The sequence below is a fragment of the Salminus brasiliensis genome, chromosome 3 (assembly GCF_030463535.1).
Source record: "Salminus brasiliensis chromosome 3, fSalBra1.hap2, whole genome shotgun sequence".
Classification (NCBI taxonomy): domain Eukaryota; kingdom Metazoa; phylum Chordata; class Actinopteri; order Characiformes; family Bryconidae; genus Salminus; species Salminus brasiliensis.
This window is the reverse complement of record NC_132880.1, coordinates 25188773-25214739: the sequence shown is the minus strand read 5'-3', so window position 1 is coordinate 25214739 and position 25967 is coordinate 25188773. Positions and strand designations below refer to the sequence as shown.

At 39.1% G+C, this 25967-nt stretch overlaps 1 protein-coding gene across 2 annotated transcripts in view; it reads right to left on the bottom strand.

Moving 5' to 3' along the window:
• ncaldb (neurocalcin delta b) overlaps window positions 1-23814 on the bottom strand; it is a 28553-nt gene extending 4739 nt beyond the window's left edge. The window contains exons 1-3 of one of the 2 annotated variants that reach the window (XM_072675663.1): window positions 23578-23814; window positions 4354-4750; window positions 902-1007 (exon numbers count right to left, since the gene is read on the bottom strand). In XM_072675663.1, the coding sequence (XP_072531764.1) occupies window positions 902-1007; window positions 4354-4731 (484 nt within the window). In that variant the 5' untranslated portion in view covers window positions 4732-4750; window positions 23578-23814. Of the gene's footprint in view, window positions 1-901; window positions 1008-4353; window positions 4751-20897; window positions 21210-23577 lie in introns of those variants that run through there. The other variant, XM_072675665.1, reaches the window with a different exon arrangement.
• Between the last annotated feature and the right edge of the window lie 2153 nt (window positions 23815-25967).

Here is a 25967-nt window from a genome sequence, read left to right as displayed (position 1 = left end):
ACAGCAAAACAGGTGTGTTTAGAAACTGTAGACATGCATCTATAGGTCTGCAGTAGTGGTCCAGACCTCAGAGCTCCACTTTCAACATATGTGTGGGCTTGTGCACCACCAAGTTATTTCTACATGACAATTGTCCAGACCACTCTACAAGTAACAACTGGTACTGGCCTCACAATGACCCCATTTCCCCATTTATAGGAGGATGCCATTGATTTTGCAAAGTCATAATCTACTGAGTAACTGTTCAGACGCCACAACCAATTGTCTACCTTTATTTTACCAACACAGGCTGAAGTGGTACTGGACTTGAAAGGGCCCATACCCTACATTTGTCTTGAATCTCATTGACATTCCTATGTTAGCTGCTTTATTGACTAAAAAGTTCATATTCATAAAATTGTTTTTTTTTGCCTTAAACTGAAAACAGAATTACATTTTGAATCAAACACATAATTTCTGTTACTGAACCTTTAAGACTGATTAATGGAAAATAGCTTTTCTAATTGGCTGCTCAGTATTGTGCCTCATTTAACAAACAGTCTGTACTAAACACTCCAACTTCAGCATAAATGCATGGGGCAAAACTACAGGCTGTATAGGGAGATATGTGTAAATCCATTGACATGTTTCTATTATTTGCAATATCATATCTGTGATGACAGATCTTCATAGGCGTACCTTGCTAATGAACTATTGGCTAAGACCACTACAAACTAACTACACTAACTTGGCAATTGTTTCCTAGCTAATGCTAAAGCTTCAACATTGCGTCTCTCATGGATGTCATACATAAAAGGGTGCAATAATTTGTCAAAGACAAGCCATAATCTTTAATCGGTTTTCATTTAAAATATCAATCGATTATGAGTTCATTTAATTAACGTGGTAAATTAGTGCCCACCATCACGGTTCGTGTCCATCTGGCGGAAGATCTTCTCGGTGCGTTTCTCAGGCGTGGATTCATCCTCCGGCATCTTCATCACTGAAGACACCATCTTGTAGATGGCCTGAGGAGAGAAGAGAGCAATTTGGGAAGGAGTTCAGAAATCCAGCTGTTTCACATTAATGATCAACTTTGGTTTTTGCAGTGAGAGATGAATGATGCGAGCACACTGAAGGGCAAAACAGTGTGCGAAAAGGAGTATGAAAATAAAAGTAGTAAAACTGAGAGCAGAAAAACAAGTGCCTTATGCAACAACCAGAGATGTGCTGGGTCATGTAGAGCCGCGGTACCAGAGTAGCAAATGTAAACAGTGTTCCGCATCATAAAACAATGACTTTGTAAAGAAGGGACAGTGGCGTATCCCCCGTCTTCATGATCCCTCGCCGCCCAAACGACAACAACAAGTCCAAGCAGACTCAGATGCTGTTGCGGAACAGCCTGTATGTGACTGCTGTGACAAATGTTCACACTGGTTCATTTGGCCTGTCGGTTCATTAGAAAGCTGGTATTTGTTTGTTCAGTGAAATGTTGCTAGTGTTTGGAGGATGATGAGGTTTTATGGAAATTGGAGGTGTTTGGGGGAGAATGATGGTGTTTGCTAAAGGATTGTGGCGTGTGGAGCAGAATGATTGCGTTTGGTAAAGATGAATGACTTTAGGTGGAGAATGATGGTGTTTGTTAAAGATGAATGACTTCAGGTGGAGAATGATGGTGTTTGGTAACGATGAATGACTTTAGGTGGAGAATGAGGGTGTTTGTTAAAGATGAATGACTTCAGGTGGAGAATGATGGTGTTTGTTAAAGACAAATGACTTCAGGTGGAGAATGATGGTGTTTGTTAAAGATGAATGACTTCAGGTGGAGAATGATGGTGTTTGTTAAAAGATCGTGGCGTGTGGAGCAGAATGATTGCGTTTGGTAAAGATATATGACTTTAGGTGGAGAATGATGGTGTTTGTAAAAGAAATGGGGTGTTAAAGAACAATGGTGTTGCTGGAGAATGTTTTATGTTTGCGTATTTTGCGGAAATTGGTGGCGTCAGGTGGAGAATGATGGTGTTTATTAAAGAATGAGGATGTTTGGCTTAAAATTTGTTGCAGAATGATGGTGCTTGTTCAAAAACAATGGTGTTGCTGGAGAATGATGGTGTTTGTTAAGGAGTGATGGTGATTGTTAAACAGTGATGGTGTTTGGTGGAGACTGGTTGGTTATTTTGTGGACAATGATGGTGTTTGGTAAGGAATGATGGTGGTGTTTGGTAGAGAATAATGGTATTTATTAAAGAATAAGCATGTTTGGTGGAAAATGATACTATATGGCAAGAATGATGGTATTTCTTTAAGAATAAGGGTATTTGGTGGAAAATGTGTTTGGTAAAGACTGATAGTGTTCGGTGGAGAACAATGGTGTTAAATAATTGCTGTGAATGAGGGCGGTTGGTGTGAAATGATGGTTTTTGTTAAAGAATCATAGTGTTTTGTGGAGAATGAAAGGGTTTATTGGAGGATTAGGGTGTGTTGTGGTGAACAATGGTGGAATGGTGGTATTTGGGAGACAATGATGGTGTTAAAAAATGAACACCATTTAAGGACTAAAAATAAAATATGGCCTTTAACTCTCATTCAACATTGGAGATCTGCAACTTTCAGATCTGTCCTTCAGCATGTAAGCCTGAAAGCTCACTAGCTGTCGCTCTGCTTTTACAAAGAACAGTTACGGGACAAAGCCTGTGACGCTTCAGACACTTACAGAGATTGTGAATGATGTGCGATTACAAGCTGTTTTGCTTTCTGTCCTGATGCTGTGTATAATTGGTCCATTAGTGTCAGCCCAGCATGGTTAAATCACAACTATTCCCTGTGTCGCAGCAGCCCTGTTCCGTTCACGCTCAGGGAAGCTTCACTGAGAGCTGTTGTTCTGACTCATCACTTCTGCTGGTGTTAATTTGTTGTCTGAAATTACTCTCGTGTGGCATGATGCCATTCTCCTCTCTCGGCCTGCTCTACGCACAACTCTGATTGCTGGAACAATGTGTTTGAAGTCCTGATGTAAAAGCAGTTGTTTGTTTTTGAGCGTTAAGGGTTTTTTTCAGTGCCCATTGGTTCTGGGGGCCTGGGGACAGCATACTGTGCACATTCTAGTGTTTAAGTGCTCAAACAGTTGCAGCTACCTGGGTTTATATAAAACACTGACTCATGCGTCTGAGGTGTGTGGGGTGTGAGTGTGTGAGGATTAAGGTAGGGTGTCAGCCAGATGCTATTTGGTGGGGTTTTAGCTTAGCTTAGGTTACTTGCGTATACATTAAGCTTACATTAGCCTTGTAGCTCCGGTGTGAAATGAATGACTTGGCTGGTCAACAACATTTGGGGTAAGATGGACTAGTTAATTTTGTTGTTTTTTTTTGTACGGAACTATGAGGAGAGTAGTTTCTGGACTTAAGTGCAGGAAGGGGAACAGTGATATACTGGGAAGTGAGAGGTGGAAGTGAGAGGCGTGGCCGTCAAGTGTTTGGTCGTGATACATGTGTTACATGAAGGTATATGATGTAATATACTGCTATTATAGCACCTCAGAGGTGGGTGGTGTGTGTGTGTGTATGTGTGTGTATGCTGGCAGTGGGTGGATTGTTGTGGAGGTGGGAGAATACAATAGGTCTAACTGCAGTAATGGAAAAGTTGAAAGCCGAAAGCCCTCAGCTAAAGTCTTTGCGCTTGAGTAGAAACTGACGAGCTGCCATCTAGACCAGAGAACTTCTCTTGATCACTTTTTCTGAGAAATGCTGCAGTTTAGAGGGAAAAGCACTTACTTTGTCAGGATGTGGGCTGCAATACATATAGGTAAGCGTCTATATGTAATAATATGCTCTATATAAATGATTCTGTATATATGTAATATATCTATATGTCCCACATGTATTAATATGTATATATGTGTTGTCTGTTGATTTTTCAGGTGTTTTTGTCCAGTCTTTAACTGTCCAACCTCAGCTTTCTATTCTTGGCTGACAGAAGTGGAACCTGATGTGGCCTTCTGCTGTTGTATCTCATCCGCCTCAAAGTTCAACGTGTTGTGCATTCTGAGATGCATTTCTGCTCACCACACTTCTACAGAGTGGTTAATGTAGCCTCTCTTTCAGCTCAAACCAGTCTGACCATTTTCTCTAAGCCTCTCTCATCGCCAAGGCCCGTTTCCGCTCGCAAAACTGACACTGAATGTTTTTTCTTTACTGGTTCCCCATTCTGGTGCTTGATGGGAACATTACATGAAGCTGCATTATCTTGTATGTGCAATACAGGTGAATGTTCCAATCCTAATCTTACCTCTGGTAGCAGGTCGGTGTTTCTCTGGTTTTACAACAAAGTTAGTCCTGGAAACCAACAAAACACAGACACACACACACATACACACACCTGCACAATCTCCAGCATCTCCGCCTTGCTGATGTACCCATTTCCGTCCAGGTCATACATGCTGAAGGCCCACTTCAGTTTCTGGTCCAGGCGGCCACGGGACGTGATGCTGAGGGCGATGATGAACTCCCGGAAGTCGATGGTGCCATCACCGTTGGCGTCGAAGGTGCGGAAGACGTGCTCAGCAAACTTGGAGGCGTCTCCGTAGGGGAAGAAGTTTCCATAGATCTTCTTAAACTCCTCCATGGACAGGGCTCCGCTGGGGCAGTCCCGCAGAAAGCCTTTATACCACTCCTGAATCTCCGCCTCTGTAAACTCAGTGCTCTCAATCAGGTCCTGCATCACCTCAGGACGGAGCTTACTGTTTTGCTTCCCCATCACGACAAGTATGAGTCAACTGCAGAGAAAGAGAGAGAGAGAAAGGGAGAGAGAGAGAGAAAGAGAGGGAGAGGGAGAGAGAGCATTATTTCAGTAATACTTTGGAAATACTGCACCCAAATATGGCCATGGTGATTAAGCTGACTTAAATCCCCTGGACTGGGGGAGAGGGTGTGCCCAAGTGTGTTAGCCTCACCTAGTTTACCTGTTTCAGTTACCCACCGTTTGTATACACAGTCTAATGCAAAAGTTTGGGCACCCCTGATCTGTTATACATGCTTTTCAATTGTAAGTCACATCCTCAGACACACTCAGAACCATACTAACTGTTTGGTTGCTTAATTTATCATGGAAATAAATGAAACCTGATGTCTCAACACCAGTGTATATCGCTGCTATTTATGCTGCTGTGTTTAAATGTCATGAGAAGATCCAGCGCTTTACATGAACACACTCATACACACCACCAACTGAACTTTCCACTGCACGAACACACACACACACACCCTCACCTAGATTGTGTCTATGCGTGTGTGTGTGTGTGTGTGTACACACAAGCAGATGCACCAGCATCATTTCCTGATGCAAATCGTTCTCTTACACCACAACCTGTTTCTCTTACGGTGAAGTTAAAAGCAGCAGAGGAATCATGCGCAGCCAAAGTGAAACCACAGAGAGAGAGAGAGAGAGAGAGAGAGAGAGAGAGAGAGAGAGAGAGCTATGTAATGTAGCTTTGTGTAGTTTAATTTTCACAATTCACAATGCCTACATTGTTTTTAATATTTAACCCTCATAAAAGACTGCAGCGCCACCTCACTCAAAATACCTACATTTAGGGTGTTATTAATATTCAACCCTAATGAGAGACTGTAGCTCCACCTCAGTTTATACCACAATACCTACATTTAGAGTGTTATTAATATTAACCCTAATGAGAGACTGTAGCTCCACCTCAGTTTATACCACAATACCTACATTTAGAGTGTTATTAATATTCACCCTAATGAGAGACTGTAGCTCCACCTCAGTGTATACCACAATACCTACATTTAGAGTGTTATTAATATTCACCCTAATGAGAGACTATAACTCCACCTCAGTTTATATCACAATACCTACATTTAGAGTGTTATTAATATTCACCCTAATGAGAGACTGTAACTCCACCTCAGTTTATATCACAATACCTACATTTAGAGTGTTATTAATATTCACCCTAATGAGAGACTGTAGCTCCACCTCAGTGTATATCACAATACCTACATTTAGAGTGTTATTAATATTCACCCTAATGAGAGGGATAAACAGTCTATTTTGTTACTATGCTTTTAACACCACTATATAAAGGAGCTGTAAGCTTCTAAATAAGTTTCTGATTGGCTGCCTGGTACTTTGCTAATTAATTCATGCTGAACCCCTCCTCATCTCTTCAGTGTGATGGATGAGGCTAAACTGTATAGGCATATCGTCGCTGTCCAATTAAAAAAACACGTATGTCCAACATGGCAAATATGTTCTTAACTTTGAATGGAAGTTATAGGGGTTTAGTCCAAGTAAGCAGCTATAGGAATTAAACCATGGAGAAAACTAAAAACAAAGAAAATGGAGATACATGTTTTTTATTGGACAGCAGCAATATGTAAATGTTGAGAGCTGAATTTTGTGACATTGTAAAAAGAGTGACTAGTTTTGCTGTTATATGTGACACTTCATGGGCTTCGGTGTTCACATTGAACTATTTTAGTTCTGAAAGAGCAGGCTTTCCATGATATGGTCCCTTTAATGCAGTAAAGTGAATATCCAGTGAATCATGGCCAGTAAACAGGAAGCCCTCCATCAGCCTGTCAGCTGATGGAGGAGAGAGAGAGAAAGCGAGAGAGTGTCCATCTGTACCATTAGCCACAGACACAATATAGCACATTATCTTGTCCTAATAAGAAAGTGAGATTTAATATTTTACATCAACAGATTTTTCTTCAAATAAGTGCTTTTCTGTTTCTTTATGCATCTTGCGCGTGCATATTTAACAAACAGCATATACATTTAACAGAAATGAATATGTCAAGCTTTCTCAAACTGCAATAACAATTACTAAGGTGAAGGCACTCTCAGAAATAAATCAAGAAAAGATGAAAAATGGAAGTGAGAAGGGATGCGGGGATGAAAGGTTTATTCATTGTTTTCATTAATTGTATGACTGCTGTGTGTCGGATCCCATCCCTGCGATATCTTCTGTCACTACCCCACTGAATTAGAGACATTTTTCACTGCACATTAGTAAGCGCTCATCAGGAAGCCTTTGTTCTGCTCAAGTGGGTGCGGATTAAGTGCAGAGATTAAAGGGTTTTAATGGAGAATCCCCCATAGTGGAATATAGGCCTGGTCTAGGCTTAATCTGTGCTCCATAAATGACTTGACAGAGGAACTGTCAATGGAACTGAGGAAAAAGTAGATACATCAGCAAACATCTTCAGTAGAACTGAAATGAGTTTAAGCATAAATACTCCATCATACTTTATTTGACTTGAGTAAATGGAACCAGTTACTACACACCACTGGACGCAGGTTAAGCGCATGGATGGAGAATCACTCCTAGTGGAGTACAGTCCTGGTCTAGGCTTATTCTGTGCCCCAGTGGAGCAGATTTTAGTCGCCCAAGCATTAATTGCGTATAAAATCAAGTGTGCATAGTTTGATTGCCAAAACTTGACTCAAGCCATAGACGCTCATGCTAATATCAATTACTAGGCCAAGGCCTAAAACTGTGTGCAGTAATCTCTAATAGGCTTGCTTCTGACCCCGTACAGCTCACTGTAATCTACAAACATGGAGTAAAACACATTAGCATTGCTGAAACTATAGCAGTAGCATTTTGTCTGTTTGTATCATACATAGAAGCATGTAAAGTATCCTAAACCCATCCTTTAGTAAAATTACTGTGTTACTATGTTAGTTATTGAATATTTCGGCACAGGCAGGAAGATGAGTGTTATTTACTCTTATTTACTTTCCTGTGTGTAATCCAACCCAGGTGCTTCAATTAGGCCTAATTTCAGTCTAAACTCATTTCAGCCCGTCTCATTTCAGTCCAGCCTAGGCCCAAAATGATGTCTGCAGTTCATCAATGAATGTGCTAATATTCAGCACTGATGTCAGTGAGTTAAAGCACAGTAGTGCACACACTTTATGCTACCTGTCTGCTATATTTGCACTCTCGCAATGTGGTGCACATGTAGAGCACAATCCACTCGTACCTGCGTAACACACACTAGCACGCCTGCACCATGCCAGTGTTACAGCAGTACTGAATGAGAATGACCCACCACCTAAATAATAGCTGCTCTGTGGTTGTCCTGTGGGGTCCTGACCATTGAAGAACAGGGTTAAAGGAGGCTAACAGTGGACTACAGTCTGTATCAACACAGAACTACAAAGTGCCCCTAACCAGTAAGTGGAACTGATAAAATGCACAAGGAGCATAGAAACAAGGAGGTGGTGTTAATGAATTGGCTGGTTAGTGTCTACTACTGTATCACTCTCCAATGTTTGCAGCACTGTAATATAGTGCACATATTTTACTGCATCACTCTGCAAGATTGTCTTGCCTTGCACTTTACTGGCTGCCTTATCGTTTATAAAGGACTACGTCCACACCAGCGTTGCTGTTTGGCAAGAAAGAATACTGTGATTAAAGTCAGAATAGTTCCAGTATCGCCATCAGTTGTTGTTTTTAATTGCTTGATGGCTTTGCTGCATTTGCATAATGTCGCGCCGTGTCGTCATGACGACAGACTTTCTAATCTGGCCATTAGCGTTGAAGCAGAGAGGAAATTCACTCGCACTTTGAGAGACTTCCTCAATCAATCAATTAATCTGCCACAACAATGGGCCCAGAGTTTATGAATCAAACAGACAGAGTGTGTAATCACTGCTGCCTCTCGGTGGACACATACACACAAACACACACACACACACACAGTTGAGAGAAAAGGGTCTGCACAGTAAACAAATCAACATCAACAGTAGCTAATTGGTGTGTTGTTTTTCTCGGGTTTAAACTGTCTGAGGATGCTGAAAACTTTGTGAAGAGATGCAATGAGTAATCATCTCTCTCTCTCTCTCTCTCTCTCTCAGACTGATGGTACATCTGTATACTCTAGAAAAAGATGCTTCGAATGGGACTTGATGCCACTACACACTCACCTATGCATCCATTCATCCCTTACTGATGGGCAATATGACAGTATATCGTCAATACTTTAATGACACTGACCAACAACCATCTTTATTCCTGTGTAAATGGGTGCAGTCCTGCAAATTATGAAGAAAATAATAATGAATATATATACTGGTTAACAAACTTATTTACTTTAGGACTGATTACAAACTAGTTGTTGGATATACATCATATTCAGCCCTTCTGTTACTGTCTGAGTTCGTATCTTCAGATAAGCCCCCTTTCTCCCCTGCATGTTCCAGGTGTATAGTAACTTCTCTGGAGATGACATCACCTCTGATCCCCCTTGGGGCAGGGCCTTGTGTCCTAAGGAGTGAAGCTTATCTCGTATTTATAACCCCACGGCACAGCTCGCTAGATCAAACGCCCCAAGTCTCTATTTCTAGGCTCAAAGATCAGCATCTCAAATTAACCCTAAGACTATTAAAGCCTCTTCTAGTGTCCTGGTGACGCCATGGTTACGTAAGGCAGAGGCTGTGGACCGCCAGGCCACATGCACCATGCTACAAGTGGACCCGAGTACACCTGTCTCAATGGCAAGAAAGACAAAGGTAGCACAGGGTGGCGAATCCAGCATTCTTAGGACCACAAACAATGAGCTATTAAACATAATTACACTCTGGTTTAAATGTAAAAGCAAAGTCTAAATAAACGTTATACATTTTATAAGAAACACATTTATAACAAATCTATGAAATAAATTCACATAAAATGTGGATTATTCAGTATCCACTATGAATGATTCAGTACCACTGGAAAGTATTAAGCATCTACTATCTACTAGTATACACAATGAATTTAGTATTCAGTATCTAATATGAATGACTTAGTATCTACTCAGTACCTACTATGAATTATTTAATATCCACTATGAATTATCCAATATCTGCTATGACTCATTTTCACTAGGTTTTTAGGATCTACTATGGAATTTTCTGTATCTACGATACTAGTGTGTACGTTTTATGGTAAGTAAGTTCTATAATCCTATAGAATGAGAACTTTTGGGAGACACTTAGTGTCAAAAATCCTATTCATTTTTGGAATCGTTTATCAGGAGGACCCCTACTCATAAAAATCTGAAATCCATTGGACAATAAAACAGGAAAACAATCCCCAATGTTTGAACAAGCAATCACATGATTATGCTCTTTTTCTTTAAAATATAAGACAAAATCACAGAGATCAGAATGGGTCTAAATTATGTAATTTTCAAATAAAAAAAAATAAAATACAGAAATGGTCGTTTGGATGGAAGGTCACAGAGTAGCTTCTGTGTAAGAGGATAATTCCCTAGATTATAGAGAACAAAAACAATGGCAGAAAATTACAAACAATTTTAGAAAGGGACACAAAAAAATAAAGAATACAGATGATGTTCAGTACGCTTTGACAAATCTGAACACAACTTCTACATGTAGTGTTACATACTGACTCAAGAACAGTTATGAAACAACACTACTGGACCCAGCACAAGTATCTGCCTGTGGATTCTATATTTTCTGATTACCTTACAGGAGCAGTTCAGAACTACGATTTTGGTAAAAGAGATGTTGGTGTGATCAGCCTTTAAATAAGTAACTAATCATTACACTGCCATCTTTTATCCTTTAAAAGGTTCTACACACACATCTTTTTTACAAAATTAGTTGTCATGTAACCAAAAATGCATCTATGGCATCACTCAAAGAACTTAACACTGTAAACAATTTAACTTTGTAAACTATCTTTCTAACTATCTATTAATGTAAAAAATGTGGAGGAACCTCTTAAGGTGCTTTGAGGAACCTTCAAGGAAGTTTTTTTAGAAGAAAAGGTTCCTTGAAGGTTCCTTCACAGTTTAAAACTGAAAAACCTCCAAAAACCTCCTCAAAGATCTTATACTATATTTTTAAGAGCGTACACAAACGGCAGTCTTTATAACCACGTAAGGCAAAAATGATTTATGCAACCTATTCACCTAAAAACCACAGTAAGGAAGAAACTGGCCTCCACAGTATCTAAAACTGAACAGATGTTGATGGATTAATATTATCCATCTTTGCATATTTGTCTTTACGACGGGAAGTGCAATGGAAGTGGAATTAAGACACAAAATACCACTGTGATCTGCCTCATACCATCTCCATTCAGCCAGAGTAAAGCGATATTATGACAGGCCTGAGAGGGATTACACGAGGGAAAGACAAACATATAGAGCAACATCTGCTGAGCGAGACGGAGGAAAAATGTCAACAACGTCACAGTGAGACCAATAATCCTCTCTCCTTCCCAGTAACATTTTATTTTGCACCAAAAGGATCCAGAAAGAGAAGAATAGAGTATAACACACTTCAGTTCCTGTGCTGACAGATGCTTGGCAGACTACGAGCTACTCTAGAAGCTGCAGTTCTAGAAGTTACTCTGTAATTAAGCACTGTTGTACATGGACCTTTAAAGAAAAAGGTTGCTTTCAAATAAAGCCTGAAAATGGTACTTGTCTAGTAATGGTATTTTTGTGAAGTTTCTTTAAACATTAAAATGTTTTTACGGACAAAATAGCGTTAGAACACTCCACACCCTCACAAGTTAAGGGTCCTAAATGCACAGGTAATCTGGGGGTTCTTCAGGAGTTCTTTAGTTCTGACATTTCAAAGAACCATTTCATAGCTTTGCCTGGTTTAATGGTTACTCCACTCTCACGAGAAAGGGCTCTTTAAAGACCATATATTTGTCAATAGGGTTCTTCTATTTTTCTTCTATTATCAGTCAACATACGCTTTTCAGTACTATACTGAATCCTTTTTTGCTTAGAGAGAGTGGTTCCAGGCTTGCTTTCCTGTCTCATACAGCTTTGACCAGTTTGCATTTTGTTTTGCTTTTTTGCATAATTGCTGAGTTATCATTTTTTATATCCATTATAATGCATATAATCAAAGTCCCACAGTTCAGGAGGTTAACTGAATTGGTAAAGAACATTATAGTTCTTTACACCTGCAAATTTTAATTTACAAAATGTATTCCTTGACTGAATGACTGAATGAGTCGACTATTAAGGGGTACTTCTACAGCATTGCTCCAACAAAGGTTTTGGCCACTATACACAACTAATTGTGTTCCAAAAGGACTGGAAAGAAACTTTTCTGTTTACTACAGATGGAATTCAGTGCCATATCATCGTGAAAATCATTGAGTCAATAATAACTAACAAATTCACACTGATAACAGCAGCTGACTAACATTAAAAGCGACCAGCGATGTTTCCAAAGCGCTTTTGCGGCCCTGTCTGAAAAACGTTTTTACCAGAGGATGAGGTTAGGATATTCTACACACTTTAAAATACAGCTGGTTAGACGTCTGGTTCATGAAACATCATTACCTAATAAGTAACCTTTATATTATGGGGTTATAATATTATTTATACATCTGTACCTCATTTACCACAATTGGTTTGTGAAAAACTAACTATTGTAACGTTTATAAAGGCAAGTATTATTTAGAGTGTAGCTACACTTGGCTGATCTCCTGCAAAAGTGTTGGGGCTCTGTTGGAGGACACACTCATGGCCAGGCGTGTTAGTGGACTATGTCTGAGAAAGTTTAGTGTACATATTTTTTTTGGATATGCATGTGTGTGATAGACCTACAAGAAACATACAGACATAGAAAATATGACATGGCAGTAGTTCGTACTGCGAAGGCCTTTCATACGACTACATGCTGCTTTTTGTCATCTTATTTTAGACTGAGAAGTTAACCATCCAGCAGTTTCATGTTTTTTAAGTAATACAGTTACTAATAGATTGTATTGCAGATTTTGAGTATTTCAGATGCTAATATCTTGATTCTCTTCCTGGGTTTAGTTTCATTCAGTTTGGTTGTGTTGGTTCAGCTCCTGGACTGCATTATTGTTTCTCTCATCTCTCAGCTTTTAAACCTTTAGGCCACAGCCTTTATTCAATAAAGTTTCTTTTCTAGAAGTGCCATAGAAATGTATTTTTGTGCTGTTATCCACTGAGCACCTTCTTTACACAAACTAACCGCCATCTTAGCAATCTGTCCTCTTTTAGGAGCATTTCTGTAATTGCATTCCATTGGTCTTACAGTTCAGACGCAGTATGATTGCTTATTTCGATACACTGTGGGCTAGAATCCTTCAGTGGACACATGCAGAGTAAGCACAGCATCCTCCTCCGGACAGTAAAGCCACATTTCAAAAGCCTTTACACTGCATCAGAGAATAATAGGCTGTTTCTTAGTGTTGCTGGTGACTCAGCACCGCTTTTGAATATGAATGAATGATTCTGAATGATTGCGTCTTTCAAGTGAGGGCCTAAGATACGTCAGTCCGTTCATAAACATCAGCAAACGTCTCCTACTTGCGTTCGCTGTCTGAGAAGGTCTAGCCATTCATTAAGTGACTAATTTGTGTTAGACGTGGTTGACCAGCTAATACAAAAAAAAAAAAAAAAATGTGAGCCTGTTAGCAATCAGAGCAAACACTCGTTTAAAGGAAATGTTTTGCAGTATTCTACACTACAGCCCTGAACACTAGGGGTCAAAATCCTGCCTTACAACGACTCAATTTGTTGATGATTCTTGCAATCTGTAATTATTTAGAATATAATTCCGTCTCAAATTATGATTTTATGATAAATTATGATAAAATAATTGTGACCTATAATTCTCAGGCTAAGCGTGGTACAGAGTATTATGGTCTCCGTGCTGACTTTTGTATTTAGTAGCGTCTAAGCTAGGTAGCCATGGTAGCTTTTAGATCCTAGCCGATACAAACTAGCCATGGGTGTTTTCTGATAAAACAGTAAAGCACGTTTGTAAGTCGCTCTGAAAGGCTTTTAATTGAAATTATGATCATTACGATTTTTTAAAGAAAACTATTTAGTCCCAAATTACAATTACAATAGTTATTCTTAGGGAAATCCTTTAACCTCAGTTTCATGATTCTTCAAGAATGGCCAAGGAAACTAAAATGTGTTTTATTAGTTATTGTGATAAAAACAATTCTTCCTCCAACCCAGGTAGTTTGATAACAGTAGACTATGGTTGTTATGCAACATAATAACTTAATAATAACTAAGAACAGGCCCTAAATCGATTCTGGTGAATCAGATCGACGCACTTCAACACCGGTGCGGAACGCTGTTCGCACTGTGTGAAGGTCAGCACCTCGTTTGGCCCGTTAAGAGGCGCAGCAGCGAGTCCAGAAACTACCTGCCTCTCCGCCTAGGTCTCCTGATCCTGGGAAAAGACATCTTGTGTGCTCCTTACATAACACTCATGAGCTCTTATTTATATCCTATAGCCACAGCTTAGCCCCATAGAGCTTTGCTGTAATCCCGAGAAGTCGAGGGACAGCCAGGGAGAGAGAGAGCAAGCAAGAGAAAGAGGGAAAGAGAGAGACTCTTAACACTTTTCTCTACTGTCCAAATGTAATTGCATGAATAATTACATCATCATATTTCACATTTCCATTTGATTTACATTCTGTGTGGACAGGTTAAATGCTTTCCATTTCTTTAGGATGTCGAGCTGTGACAGCATGACAAATGTCTAAGGCATGCAAAGCAGCACTGCACACAATAACAATAATGCATGCAATTCAAATGGCAATGTAGGTGACGCCACGATTGGGGTGCCATTTGTATTCCACTGACATATAACATTCACAAATATGTGTGTTAACCACACATATGCACATTTCAGATGAATACTTTAATTGTGAATAGAAATGATATAAATATCAAATATATTAATACATATTCCCTAAACCTTTCATAAACAGCAATTCTGCCTCCTTATCCCACAAAAACTACACTTTAACTTACAACATACAATAATTCAAATACTATCTCAATAACTCAAATATCTGTAACTGTTTTATCTTTGCATTAATCTGTTAATCTTTTTTTTTTTTTTACATAATTTTATCATGCATTACATTCAGTCCAATCAAATACTTGGAAAAATCCACACATCACATGTTCCCTTTTTGCTTTAGCCTCAGTGATTTTGTGATGTTGACTTTCAGGGTCACTTTAGACATATAACCCTGTTTCCTGCAGATACAGATAAAATCATGAATAAATAATTTTATGTAAATCATTAGAATGTCCTTAATGCCATTAGCATGGATGCTGTCTGACCACACCTTGTGGATTTGCTAATTCTGTACTAACTCAACTCACTAACTCATCACTAATTCAAGCCACCTTCAACAAAGGTAAAGTTCTAGTGGCTGGTTAGCTTAGCGTTCTGTCGGCTGAGCTGGTTAGTTATTCTCATTATTCTTAGGTTGTTTCTTTTTTTTGTTAATTTTAGATGAATTTTGATTTTATTGTTTTACAGCATTTCTATTTTCTATTAAACATTCTTTGCCAAGCTTTTCTCTTGAAAAAAAAAGGTTATATTTATAAAAAAAGGTTATAAATATTTAAGGGCTAAATGACTCTAAAAACTAATGATGCTAAAAACTCTCTGCTCTTAGAATCTGCACTTTGTCAGAAATCCATCATATCAAACTACAGCATGTTTTTTTTATATTTGTTGTTGAAAAATGTGACGGATAAGGAGTATCACTGCGTGTGACAGCAGTGCAAGCTCAAGAAAAAAGCCGTGCCAACTCAAACTTAAACTGTCCTCACAGTCTGTCCCTGCACAACTACTTCCTTTAACCCTTCAAAAAACATTTGACATATTAATATCACATCAACGAGAACATGAAAACTAGTTGAAATGCAGAAGAAACAGTTCCTCCCCCAACACCCATCAAACCTCCCCTCAAATAATCCTCACACAGTGTTCTTCTGAGTACTTATTACTTCCTTTAACCCCTTGACATTTAGCCTAATGTGATGTGATGCCGGCGAGACCTTTGCATCAAAAATGCTAAATAACGATGACATTCAGCATGAACAAGATATTATCAAACCAATATTTCATAAACTAATAAATGTGGAAGCAAAAAGGGCCAGCATGTAAATGTCTTCTGTGCATACCAAGTGATTATCATAGCTGAACAAATGTGTAAGGGATTGTAGATGTGTCCCAAATTTAAGACACAGTGGCTTCACTAGCTAACACTAACATCATGGTTAGCATCATGGCTAACACAATGAAACTAGATCATAATAAACCAATTATATCATACATTATTATTCTATTTTATAGATTTAATTTCTATTCGACATTTTTGACAGACATATTTACATATATCTAGCTTTATTTTTCAGCCTACAGCAGTTTAGCCCCACCAATTCATGCTGAAGTTATAAGCCAATACTGCTTTTCTCTTAATTCAAATAATCAAGTTTAATATTTAAGGACTAAAGGACATCTCGATCTCAGTCACTGCTTTTCGAATCTGCACTTTTCACACAGTTTCACTATTTGTTTAGCAGCATGGTGGAGTTGTGACAATCTCATCAAGCGTCCACAGTGAGGAATGATCTGTTGTTAACGCTGATCAGAAAACAGTCATTTCGCAGCAATGTTGTTAGCATATAATGCTGTTAACAGCTAAACATAGTACTCCTCCACAGAGGCTTGCACAAAACCAGCCCAACACACACTTGCAGAGAAATCCCACAAAGTAAAGAACAGCTTAAATAAGACACTACTCAGTTAATAATGGACATTATATATAAATAATATTAGAGGACAACAGTAAAATATTAAACAACAAGCAAGCTGCATTCTTGTAGCAGGCCGCATCCCAAACCATGCACTTCTGCACTAAATGGCATGTAAAAGTAGAGCACTGTCATTAGAAGAGGATTCGTTAGCCTGGTATGTAAAGAATAGAAGTGTGTGGTTTGGGTTGCTGCAGTACATGATGAAGAGACAGTCACAGCTTTGGGTAGCCAACCAAAATTAAACAGACTGTGGCGTAATATTTGCTTATTACTTATTACTGCTGTGTTTACTGGGAACAAATAGCCTGTGTTGGAGTTACCTTATAGTAAAATGAGGCCTGATGACGATGATCTCATATTATCACATAATTTCAGTTCCTCAAGTGTGTTTTTTGAGTAAAGCTACATAAGAACCACCTTCGTTCCCAAAAGAGCATCGTCTGAGTGTGAAGATCCTTTTACAGATATGAAGAACATTGTGTAAAGGTTCAGTAACTTCTTGAGCTTTCTTCCTATAGCCTTGCCATTATGTGACGGATGTGAAGTTTTAGTTTAGTGTTGCCACCTAAACGAGGACTGTTGCTCTACACTGCCTCAAAATTAAAGCAATGAATCCACACAAGATGTTCGTTCAGATACCTTACATAAGATATTTTATGCATCAAGGTGATATAAAACAACATGAGAGCCTCAGTAAATCAAATTAAAATGAAACTGAGAGACCTAAGTATTGTGGTTTATGGTAGAGGGCATTTTCCATTCAACATTGTCTTGGTAAAGGGTTTTAATAACATAAACACAGCGAGTGATCACCCCACCTTCCAATAACCGGCTGGACAACTGAGTTAGCAAGACAAAAGCAGGAACCCCATTGCTGCCTTTTGCCCAGGGCCCTAAAATCACTAAATCCACCCACAAGATGGTTCTTTAGATGTGAAAGGATTTTCAAGGAACCAACTGATTCCTCTATAGCATCATTCTCATTAACTTCATTTTAAGAATGTACTGGACTATATAGCATATCAGTCGTATCCAGCTCTGTTGCTGGAATTCTCAGTGATAATTGGTCAATAAGTGTTGCTGGTTGCTGAAGGAATATTTTTTGCAAGGGCCAGTGATTACTCAGGGATTTAAAGATCAAAATGTGTCAGTCTTCTCTCTTTCAGGCCTGATTATAACATAGTACCCATCTCTCTCTCCCTCCGAATCAAACAAACAAAAAAAGGCCGCTGCTAATAATCAATGACAACAGCTCTCATCTATAAATGACATGCTGATTCATGACTACCACTAGTTCATTCACAGACACATTGGCATGTTTGTTTAAGCTAAGGGCCGATATCATGGCAAACTTACTGTTCAAACCTCTAGTGCTACTCTTAAAACTGCCCATTTGTTTTTGTGATGTCAGTAAAAAAAACTGACATATTTGCATATATCCACCTTTTCAGCCTACAGCAGTTTAAAAAGTTATTAGCCAAGCCAAGAGGCATAATGCCTGGGCAGCCAGTCAGAACAGGTCATTTAATGGGTTAACTCTAAGTTATAAGGATAGTCTGGGCAATTTTCATGTAAAAATGAATTAGTGCAGGGGGGGAAATGGAAAATTGGAAAATGGAAATATCCATTAAAAAAAACTCAAAGCCACAGCATCAATTTCAGAACCGGTTTGGATGCACTGTTTGGTATGCACGAAAAAAAATCTCACAATACAAAATACTGTCCCTCTGCTTGACCGCCACAAGGTCAGTGAGTTTCAGTCCCATCTATTTTTATATTCTGACATAAAAATGAATCCGGCTTTTCTATGTTTCTGAGGGCAGAACCGTTTAGCCGGACTTCTTTTCCTCTCTTGTTCACATTTAAACCCAAACCTCAACTCCAAACCATCAATCTGAAGCTAAAATTAGCGTGAACTCTGGGTAAACTACCCTTCTTTAACCCCAAATACAATCCTCTGTCATTCTTGGAGTCTGAGGAATCTGTGAGAACGGCACTGGAACTCTGCAGCGGAGCGTGTTCTGTCATTGTGGCCGTGTGTGATGACGGCAGAGCAGGTCTGTGCCGCTGGGAGTGAGGGTAAATATTTGTTTGGGTCATATTTTTAGCACAGAGTCTAAGAGAGGTTTACTTCTGCGATCTTTCACCACCATCAATCAGTGCGTGGAGGATATTAGCCAGTGGTTCATTACACTGGTGACGAATGAGCAAAAGTATCACGTCACGCAGATTAGTATTCACAGACAGCATACACAGGAACTCAGGCATGAAATAGCTGCAACTCTGTACTAATGATGTTCATTTTTTTACCATATATTCACAGCTTTCTCTGCTGTTGGGGCACGTTTAACCCATTTTACAAAGCAATATTTTACTTAAATTATTTTGCTTTTCTTAAAAGAAATGGACCAAAGTACTACATTACTATTTCTTAAAATACAACTACAATTAATAATAGTGTATATAAAGTGTTGGGTGAGCTGTGTGTCTACTTTGGTCACAGCAAAATGGATCAGCAGAAACTACCAAATTTCATCACTGTTTAACAGAAGCTCCATGCTGTCTTTATTGTTGGATGCACTGTGAAAGTTTCTGAGTGAGCACACATTCAGAATGCAGTTCATATCCTGTTAATGGTCTGTTTTACCGGAGGAATTATAAATGGCTGGTTGACTCATAGAGATAGTAAAACCTTAACTACAAAACTCTCCATCCCAAAGAAGAACCATTTAAGCCATCAAAGAGAGATTAAAGCGTTCAGATCTATATAGAACTCTAGAGAGATCTGAATGCTTGAATGTAGTTTTGATGGCTTAAGGGTTCTTCAATCCGGCAATGGGTCTATATAGAAGATTGCATATTTTAACTAATAAACACAAAGAACCATCTACAAGAGGCTAACATCGGAAGAACAATGTTACCAGGCAAAAAACACTTATGCATTCAAATGGTTCTTTGAGTTTTCATGGTTCTATGTAAAACCATTGCCTGAGAAATATTAAAAAATAATAAAAGCGACGCTTCACTGAAAAAATCCCTTCATTAAAGGGTAAAAGCTGCTTGATTATAGAAATAGCTTCTTTTTTTTTTTTTACCTCAGCATTAAAGAGTTAAATGCTTTGATTGGAAAGTGCAGCCCCTCTGTCAGATAATGCACTGCTCTTCATTAAAAATTCATACCGGCCCAACGCTTCACATGAACAGATACACCATTCTGATGCACAGCGCATTACACTCTAACACCGAGCTCCACACATTGCTGAGGTTCAGCAGGGCTCAGAGACATACGGAATGCTGTGTAAATGTTCCAAACTGAGGCTGGACATTTTTAAGTGTCTCCGATCACAAACACATTAGGACCACAACACAATTTTGGACTCTGAGCACAGATTCAATACAATGTCCAATGTTTTCTGTGTTAAAATATTTCCCTAATTCTGTTCTACACAGGATGGTTCTGCTTAGACAAAGAGAAAATGTCTGGTAGCACCTCCTGCGCTGTGCCCTAACAAAATACCTGCCCCCCTCTACAATTAATGAGCTCTTCAGACCAGTTAGTTGAAGGTGGGTGGGTCCGCACTCCTGTCTCCACCCACCATTTATCCTGAAAGCAGATGCCCACTTTGGATTACTGTGTTTTTCACAAAGTACACACTCATTATGCAAATACTAGGTATGCAAATACCTATTAATTGATCACTACCCTTCCCTGTTAGACACATTAGAGAATATTTGGTCATTCTACTCCTTCAAAAACTGACCAGGCCTTAGTCTGTGCCTTCAAATCGAGAATGGAAGATGATCATATCTGTTTCTTTTGTTGAACAAAGAAAATCACCTAGTCTGTCTGTCTACCTATCTATTTATCTGTCTGCCTGTCTGTCTATCTATCTATCTATAGTTCTATCAATTTATCTATCTGTCTGTCTGTCTATCTATTTGTCCGTCTGTCTATCTATCTGTCTGTCTGTCTATCTGTCTATCTATCTATCTATCTGCCTGTTTCTATATCTAGCTATATGTCGATCTATAAAACCCTCTCTCCTTTGTCTCCCTGACATGTTCTTCAGGTGCAGCACAAAAACAGAGGATAATAAAAGACAATAAAAGAACAGCCTGAAGCTTTAATCCCACGCTAAACACACACCCTTTGTGCAACTCGCCTTTGTGCAATTCAGTTACTGAGCCACTGATAAACTAGCAGTTAAGTCACATCCTAGTCATCACCTGCACTCGTTCACTATGTTTACCAAAGGCCTTCTCACGTTCAGCAGAAAACAGCAGTGCCGTGGAACATACCTGGACAATTCTCTCTTCCCTTGCACGCCTTTAGGGTTGTGTGATGCACCAGGCCCCAATACCCCCTCTCTCTCTCTCTCTCTCTCTCTCTCTCTCTGTTGTCTCTGTCACTTACTGTTTGCTCTCTCTCCACTCCCTGTCTATATCCTTTCTTTCACTGTCTCTCGTTCTTTTTCTTTCTTTTCTATCTTCACTAGTACGCCTTTTGGATTGCGTGATGCACCAGGTTCCTATATTTTACTATATTTCTCTCTCTCTATCTTTCTCTATCTCTCTCTCCTTCCCTTTCTGTCAGCTCTGCGTCCTGCAAGCCTGAGCTTAAGTTTTGCAGTTGCATTACAAAAGAGGAAGCACTAAGGCCAAAGCCTGAGATACGCCCCTTTGCTTGCTCTCTCTCTCTCTCTCTCTCTGTCCCTCCTCCTACGAATGCCTCTAGGGCTTCTCTGAACTCTCCCACAGCGTTCAGCCGCTCGTCTCTCAATTTCATCATTCCTGCAGACGCTTGTAATTTTCAGAGCGCCCACTTTAGGTCTCTTTTACGCTTCTTCCGCCCCTTCACTACAGAGGCACACTCTTTTCTTTTCTTTTTTGCAGAGTTTTGTGCACTTTCAGAGCAGCCCTGTCACATCAGACCTTTAGATTATGTCACTGTGCAGAATCTGCACCCTGCACGACAAGGGACAATGACAAAGAGAGAGAGGGAAGAAAAAAAACAAGGCCAAGCTACTTCCTGCAACCCGAGATGTTTTGCAGAGTACAGAGAGAAAAATAGGGTCTATTATGATCTGCATGCTACATTTAACAGAACCTGTTCAACAGAAAACTGTTTCCTGAGGAACCAATTAAACACATGCAAAACATTTTTTTGGGTGGAAATGTGTCTAAAGTTATTTAATGCAATTTTATTCAATTTCCATGTGGACAGAACTGTGCCCTTTTACCTAAGTCAAGGATTATCATTCAGAAATTAAGGATCAGTAACCACTTTGCGCTCCCTGTGGCAGAGTGAAGTCCAATATCTTGGCTAGGCAAAAACTCCCCCCCCTACACCAATAAGTGTTCTTAAGTAAGACTCCTAACTCTACCTCTTATACCTGCGTAACTCCTTTCTGTTGATTTAAATGTAAGTAGCTCTGGGCACGGACATCAGGCAAGTGGCATACATGTAAATATAAACTTTAAGCATCATTCAGCATGTGATATGAATTATTCTGTGTTCACGATTAATTATATAGTATGCACTATGAATCTTTTAGTATCTACTATGTATAATTCAGTGTCTACCATAAACTAATCAGTATCCACTATTTAAAAAGTAGCTATAATAACGTATTTAGTATGTACTATAAATTATTCAGTATCTATTGTGAATGATTCAATATCTACTATAAATTATTCAGTACTTACTATTGACAATTCAGTAACTACCATGAACTATTCAGTATCCATTGTGGGTTATTCAGTATGCATTACACATTAATCAGTATCCTCTATGAAAATGTCCGTTTCCATTTCAGATTAATCTAATGTGTGAGCTCTGTAGTTATGAGGATGAGAAAAATAAGCCCTTAGAGATGCCTCTAATTAAAATCCCACCCTGTTAAAAAGTCAGCGATGCTACTGAGACTTAGAGCAGCTGACACCATTAGCCACTTTGCAGTGATTACTTCCTTGAGAGTCAGAGTGTCCTCTTGCACATCATTGCAGTCAAAGCAAAACCCCTTAAGTCTATATTTTGTAAAAATAAATAAATTGACACCATTTGAAAATGATCTCTGTTCAGTATATGCCCATTTTGGGATGAATGGACCAACAGAAGTGGTCAACGTGATTTAGAATAAAATCTTCATACATAAGGATGCATACAATAACTAGCAGTATTGTACATTGCTGTGTTATTAAAATGCAGTTTTTTTCTTCTCCTGGAATGTTACTATTACAGAGATATGGGTTTTGCTACTGTAGCAATGATACACTGCTAAATGTAAATTGTTCTTTGAAGTGATTTTTGAAGTGATTTTTGTGTCCCTAAACAACCTTTCCAATTCTTTAAGGAATCCTTTCCATGAAGGAGATGAACATCAACATGATGTAAAGGTACATCACTAGCTGAAGACATTTCCCTAGAAGTGTAGATCTAAGCTGGGGACCTTTATGTCTCATCACTGACTGGTTTAAGCTCTTGTTTCACTGGAAAAGAAACAGAACGACCTGTTCATGCAGGACCTCGTTATTGTTTCCTTTCTGTGCATCTGCAGCATTGGAGAGCATCCTCATTTCAACAGCTTTAACCTGTCATCATTCAAGAACCTTCTGATAAGTCCAGTCTTCCATTGCTCACTCTAATAAATGTATAGTTACCTGAATTAATCAATGTGCATGGTTTTCTGGATAATATGTCTAGGGATGTGGATGTATAAAGGAGCTTAATGCCTTCATCCTGGCTTGTGCTCACTCCAGTAACAACTGCAAATTCTGTATTACTCTGTAAAGCTTCTTGAAAAGCCCTCATCAATCCACAAATAAGAAAGTTTTACATGCTGAAAGGTCGTGTTTTATCAGTTTTGGTGGGTGGGGTGCTCTTCCTCCTTTCCTGTGGTGGCTCATATGTGCACGTGATGCTTCCAGAATGACAGAGAGAGATAGCATCTGAAAGAGAAGAAAAAAGAAGAGGACTCACCTCAGGTAGGTGTTACTGCCACTTATGCTTGTGCTGGAAAGGTTTAGATGTCCATAACCTGGTGAAAGTCCCAAGAGAATAAAGGCTCAGCCCCACAAGCTTCAGATGAATGGGTAGGCGGACGGAGTGATGGATGAAGGGAGCAGCTGCAACAGGTAGAGTCAGAGCGAGAGAAAGAGAGCAGATGAACCACAGCCTCCACTCTAAACTCCACCAAGCACACTGCCAGCACACAGCCTTCAGCTTAGCTCTCAGCTCCAAACTGCCTGTGACGTCAAAGCACCCCCCCTCCCTCTGGTCACATGACCACATCTCGAAAGCCTATGAGAGCCGCCGTTTCCTTGGCAACAGAAACTCAGCATTCACGGCGCGACTCAATGGGCCGCATGCCGTCCCCCATGTTCACTTCACTTCTGCACTAAAACTGTCAGAATAAGCAAAACAAACATTAAGCAAAGCAGACTGATGAGAACATGCACAAATCCCTGCACACACAAAAGTGTGGAGATGTTCTGTAATCTCCTAAAGAGTTGCGTTTGTGGTTTCAGACACTGTGTGACACTGTGATCTACAAACATGGACAAAAGAAATCAGACTACAGAACAGCTTAGACCATCATCAAACCAACACGCTGGTTTGGTGTTGGTTGACCAGCATACCAGTGTTCAAAACCCAACAAATACTGGTTTAGGCTGGTCTGGTGCCGGTGTACTGCTTGTTGACCAGCATACCAGAGTTAAATACACAACAAATACTGGTTTAGGCTGGTCTGGTATATAAGTATACTAATACGTTTAAGTATACTACCTAAACATACTACTGCATATGTATTTAAACCTATATTCTACATACTGTGTATAAGAAATATGACTGAAGGTCCTAAAAAAGTGGCAACTGTTTTTAACAGCCTTCAACATTGAGGCCAGACAGCTACATCACTATATAGAATTAGAGTGCATACTGTAAAGGGTAAAGTAAAGGGGCAAGATGCGGCCATAATGCAAATAGGTGGTGCCAGTAGTTTTACTCAAATAGGTAGTATTCTACATACAGGCCTACTGTATATTACTGAACACAACGGACTGTTGAGAAACATCAAAATATGGGAGAAATAATTAAATGCAACATCAGGGCAGTTTATTTGCCATTTTGAAGCTCACATAGGCCAATCCCTGTCCATTATCAATGGCAATATAATAAACTCAATTATTATAAGTTGATTCCAAAGTATCTGTAAAATGATCACAAACGTTCACCCAACTCAAAACAGCTGAGTAACTGATATCTCCAGTTTTACGTATAACTTTTGAGATTACAGTATACTTACAGGATTTTATGTCAAGTGAGCTTTAAGTGAATTACTGTAGTCGTTGATTTTATTACTCAACTTTTTATTACTTTTTATTACTCAACTTTTATTACTTATTTGGAAAAATATGCAAACGTCTATTTTAACACAAGCATTGAAGAAATATATGAAATTAAAATGAATTAAGTTTGAACTAAAAGTGTACTTCATTGTAATGTATTTATAAAATATACACTATATTATATTTGCATATTATATCATATATAAGTGTGATCTCAAAGTTGTGCAAGCATTTAATGAAAGAATAATATTAATGTATTTTTAACATATTTTAAATAAGTACATACATTTGCTAGTATATTTACATTGACATTATATACCAATCATAGTTTGTTTTAAATATTATTAAGTGCATTGGTTTTGCTCTAGTATGGAAAAATACTGGTTAATGCTGGTCTGGGGCTGCTTGACCAGCATTTGAAATGTGTTTGAAATACAACGTAGAACCAATGCATACAGTCAATAAAATCATGCAAAAGCATGTGCTTAATGTGTTTTTCGAGACTTCACCACAGTGTAATGCGCTGTGCAGAACTCAACAGGCCATGGCTGAAAGCAGATGTCCCCCTCACATTGGACGCCATGCTTTACTTAAGGAGATTAAGTTCATCAAAGCCTCCTCTCATTAGCCTTAAATCACAAGGACTTTTTTCTTAATGGCTTCTTAAGGCCCAGCGCACGGCTGCTTGCTGACTCAGGCAGCTGCGTGCATCTCTTGCAGCGCTGGCACGAGCGCAAGGCCGCGCAATATGACACTCATGCAGACATTTGCATCATTTTTTGCATGTTTGAAAAGGCCTGTATGGATGTGAATAAAATGAATCAGCAGAATCGTGTGCTAATGCCATATGAGAGAGGCTTTGGATTTCTCTGAATGAATAAATTGATTTAAAAGGCACATCTTCAATATGCCTGCATAATTTAGTGGTTGAGATGTAAACAGTGCTTCAGAGTGGGGTTTGCTGTGAAATGGCCTACTGTAAAGAAACATACCGACTCCGGGAGTACAACGGGAGTACAA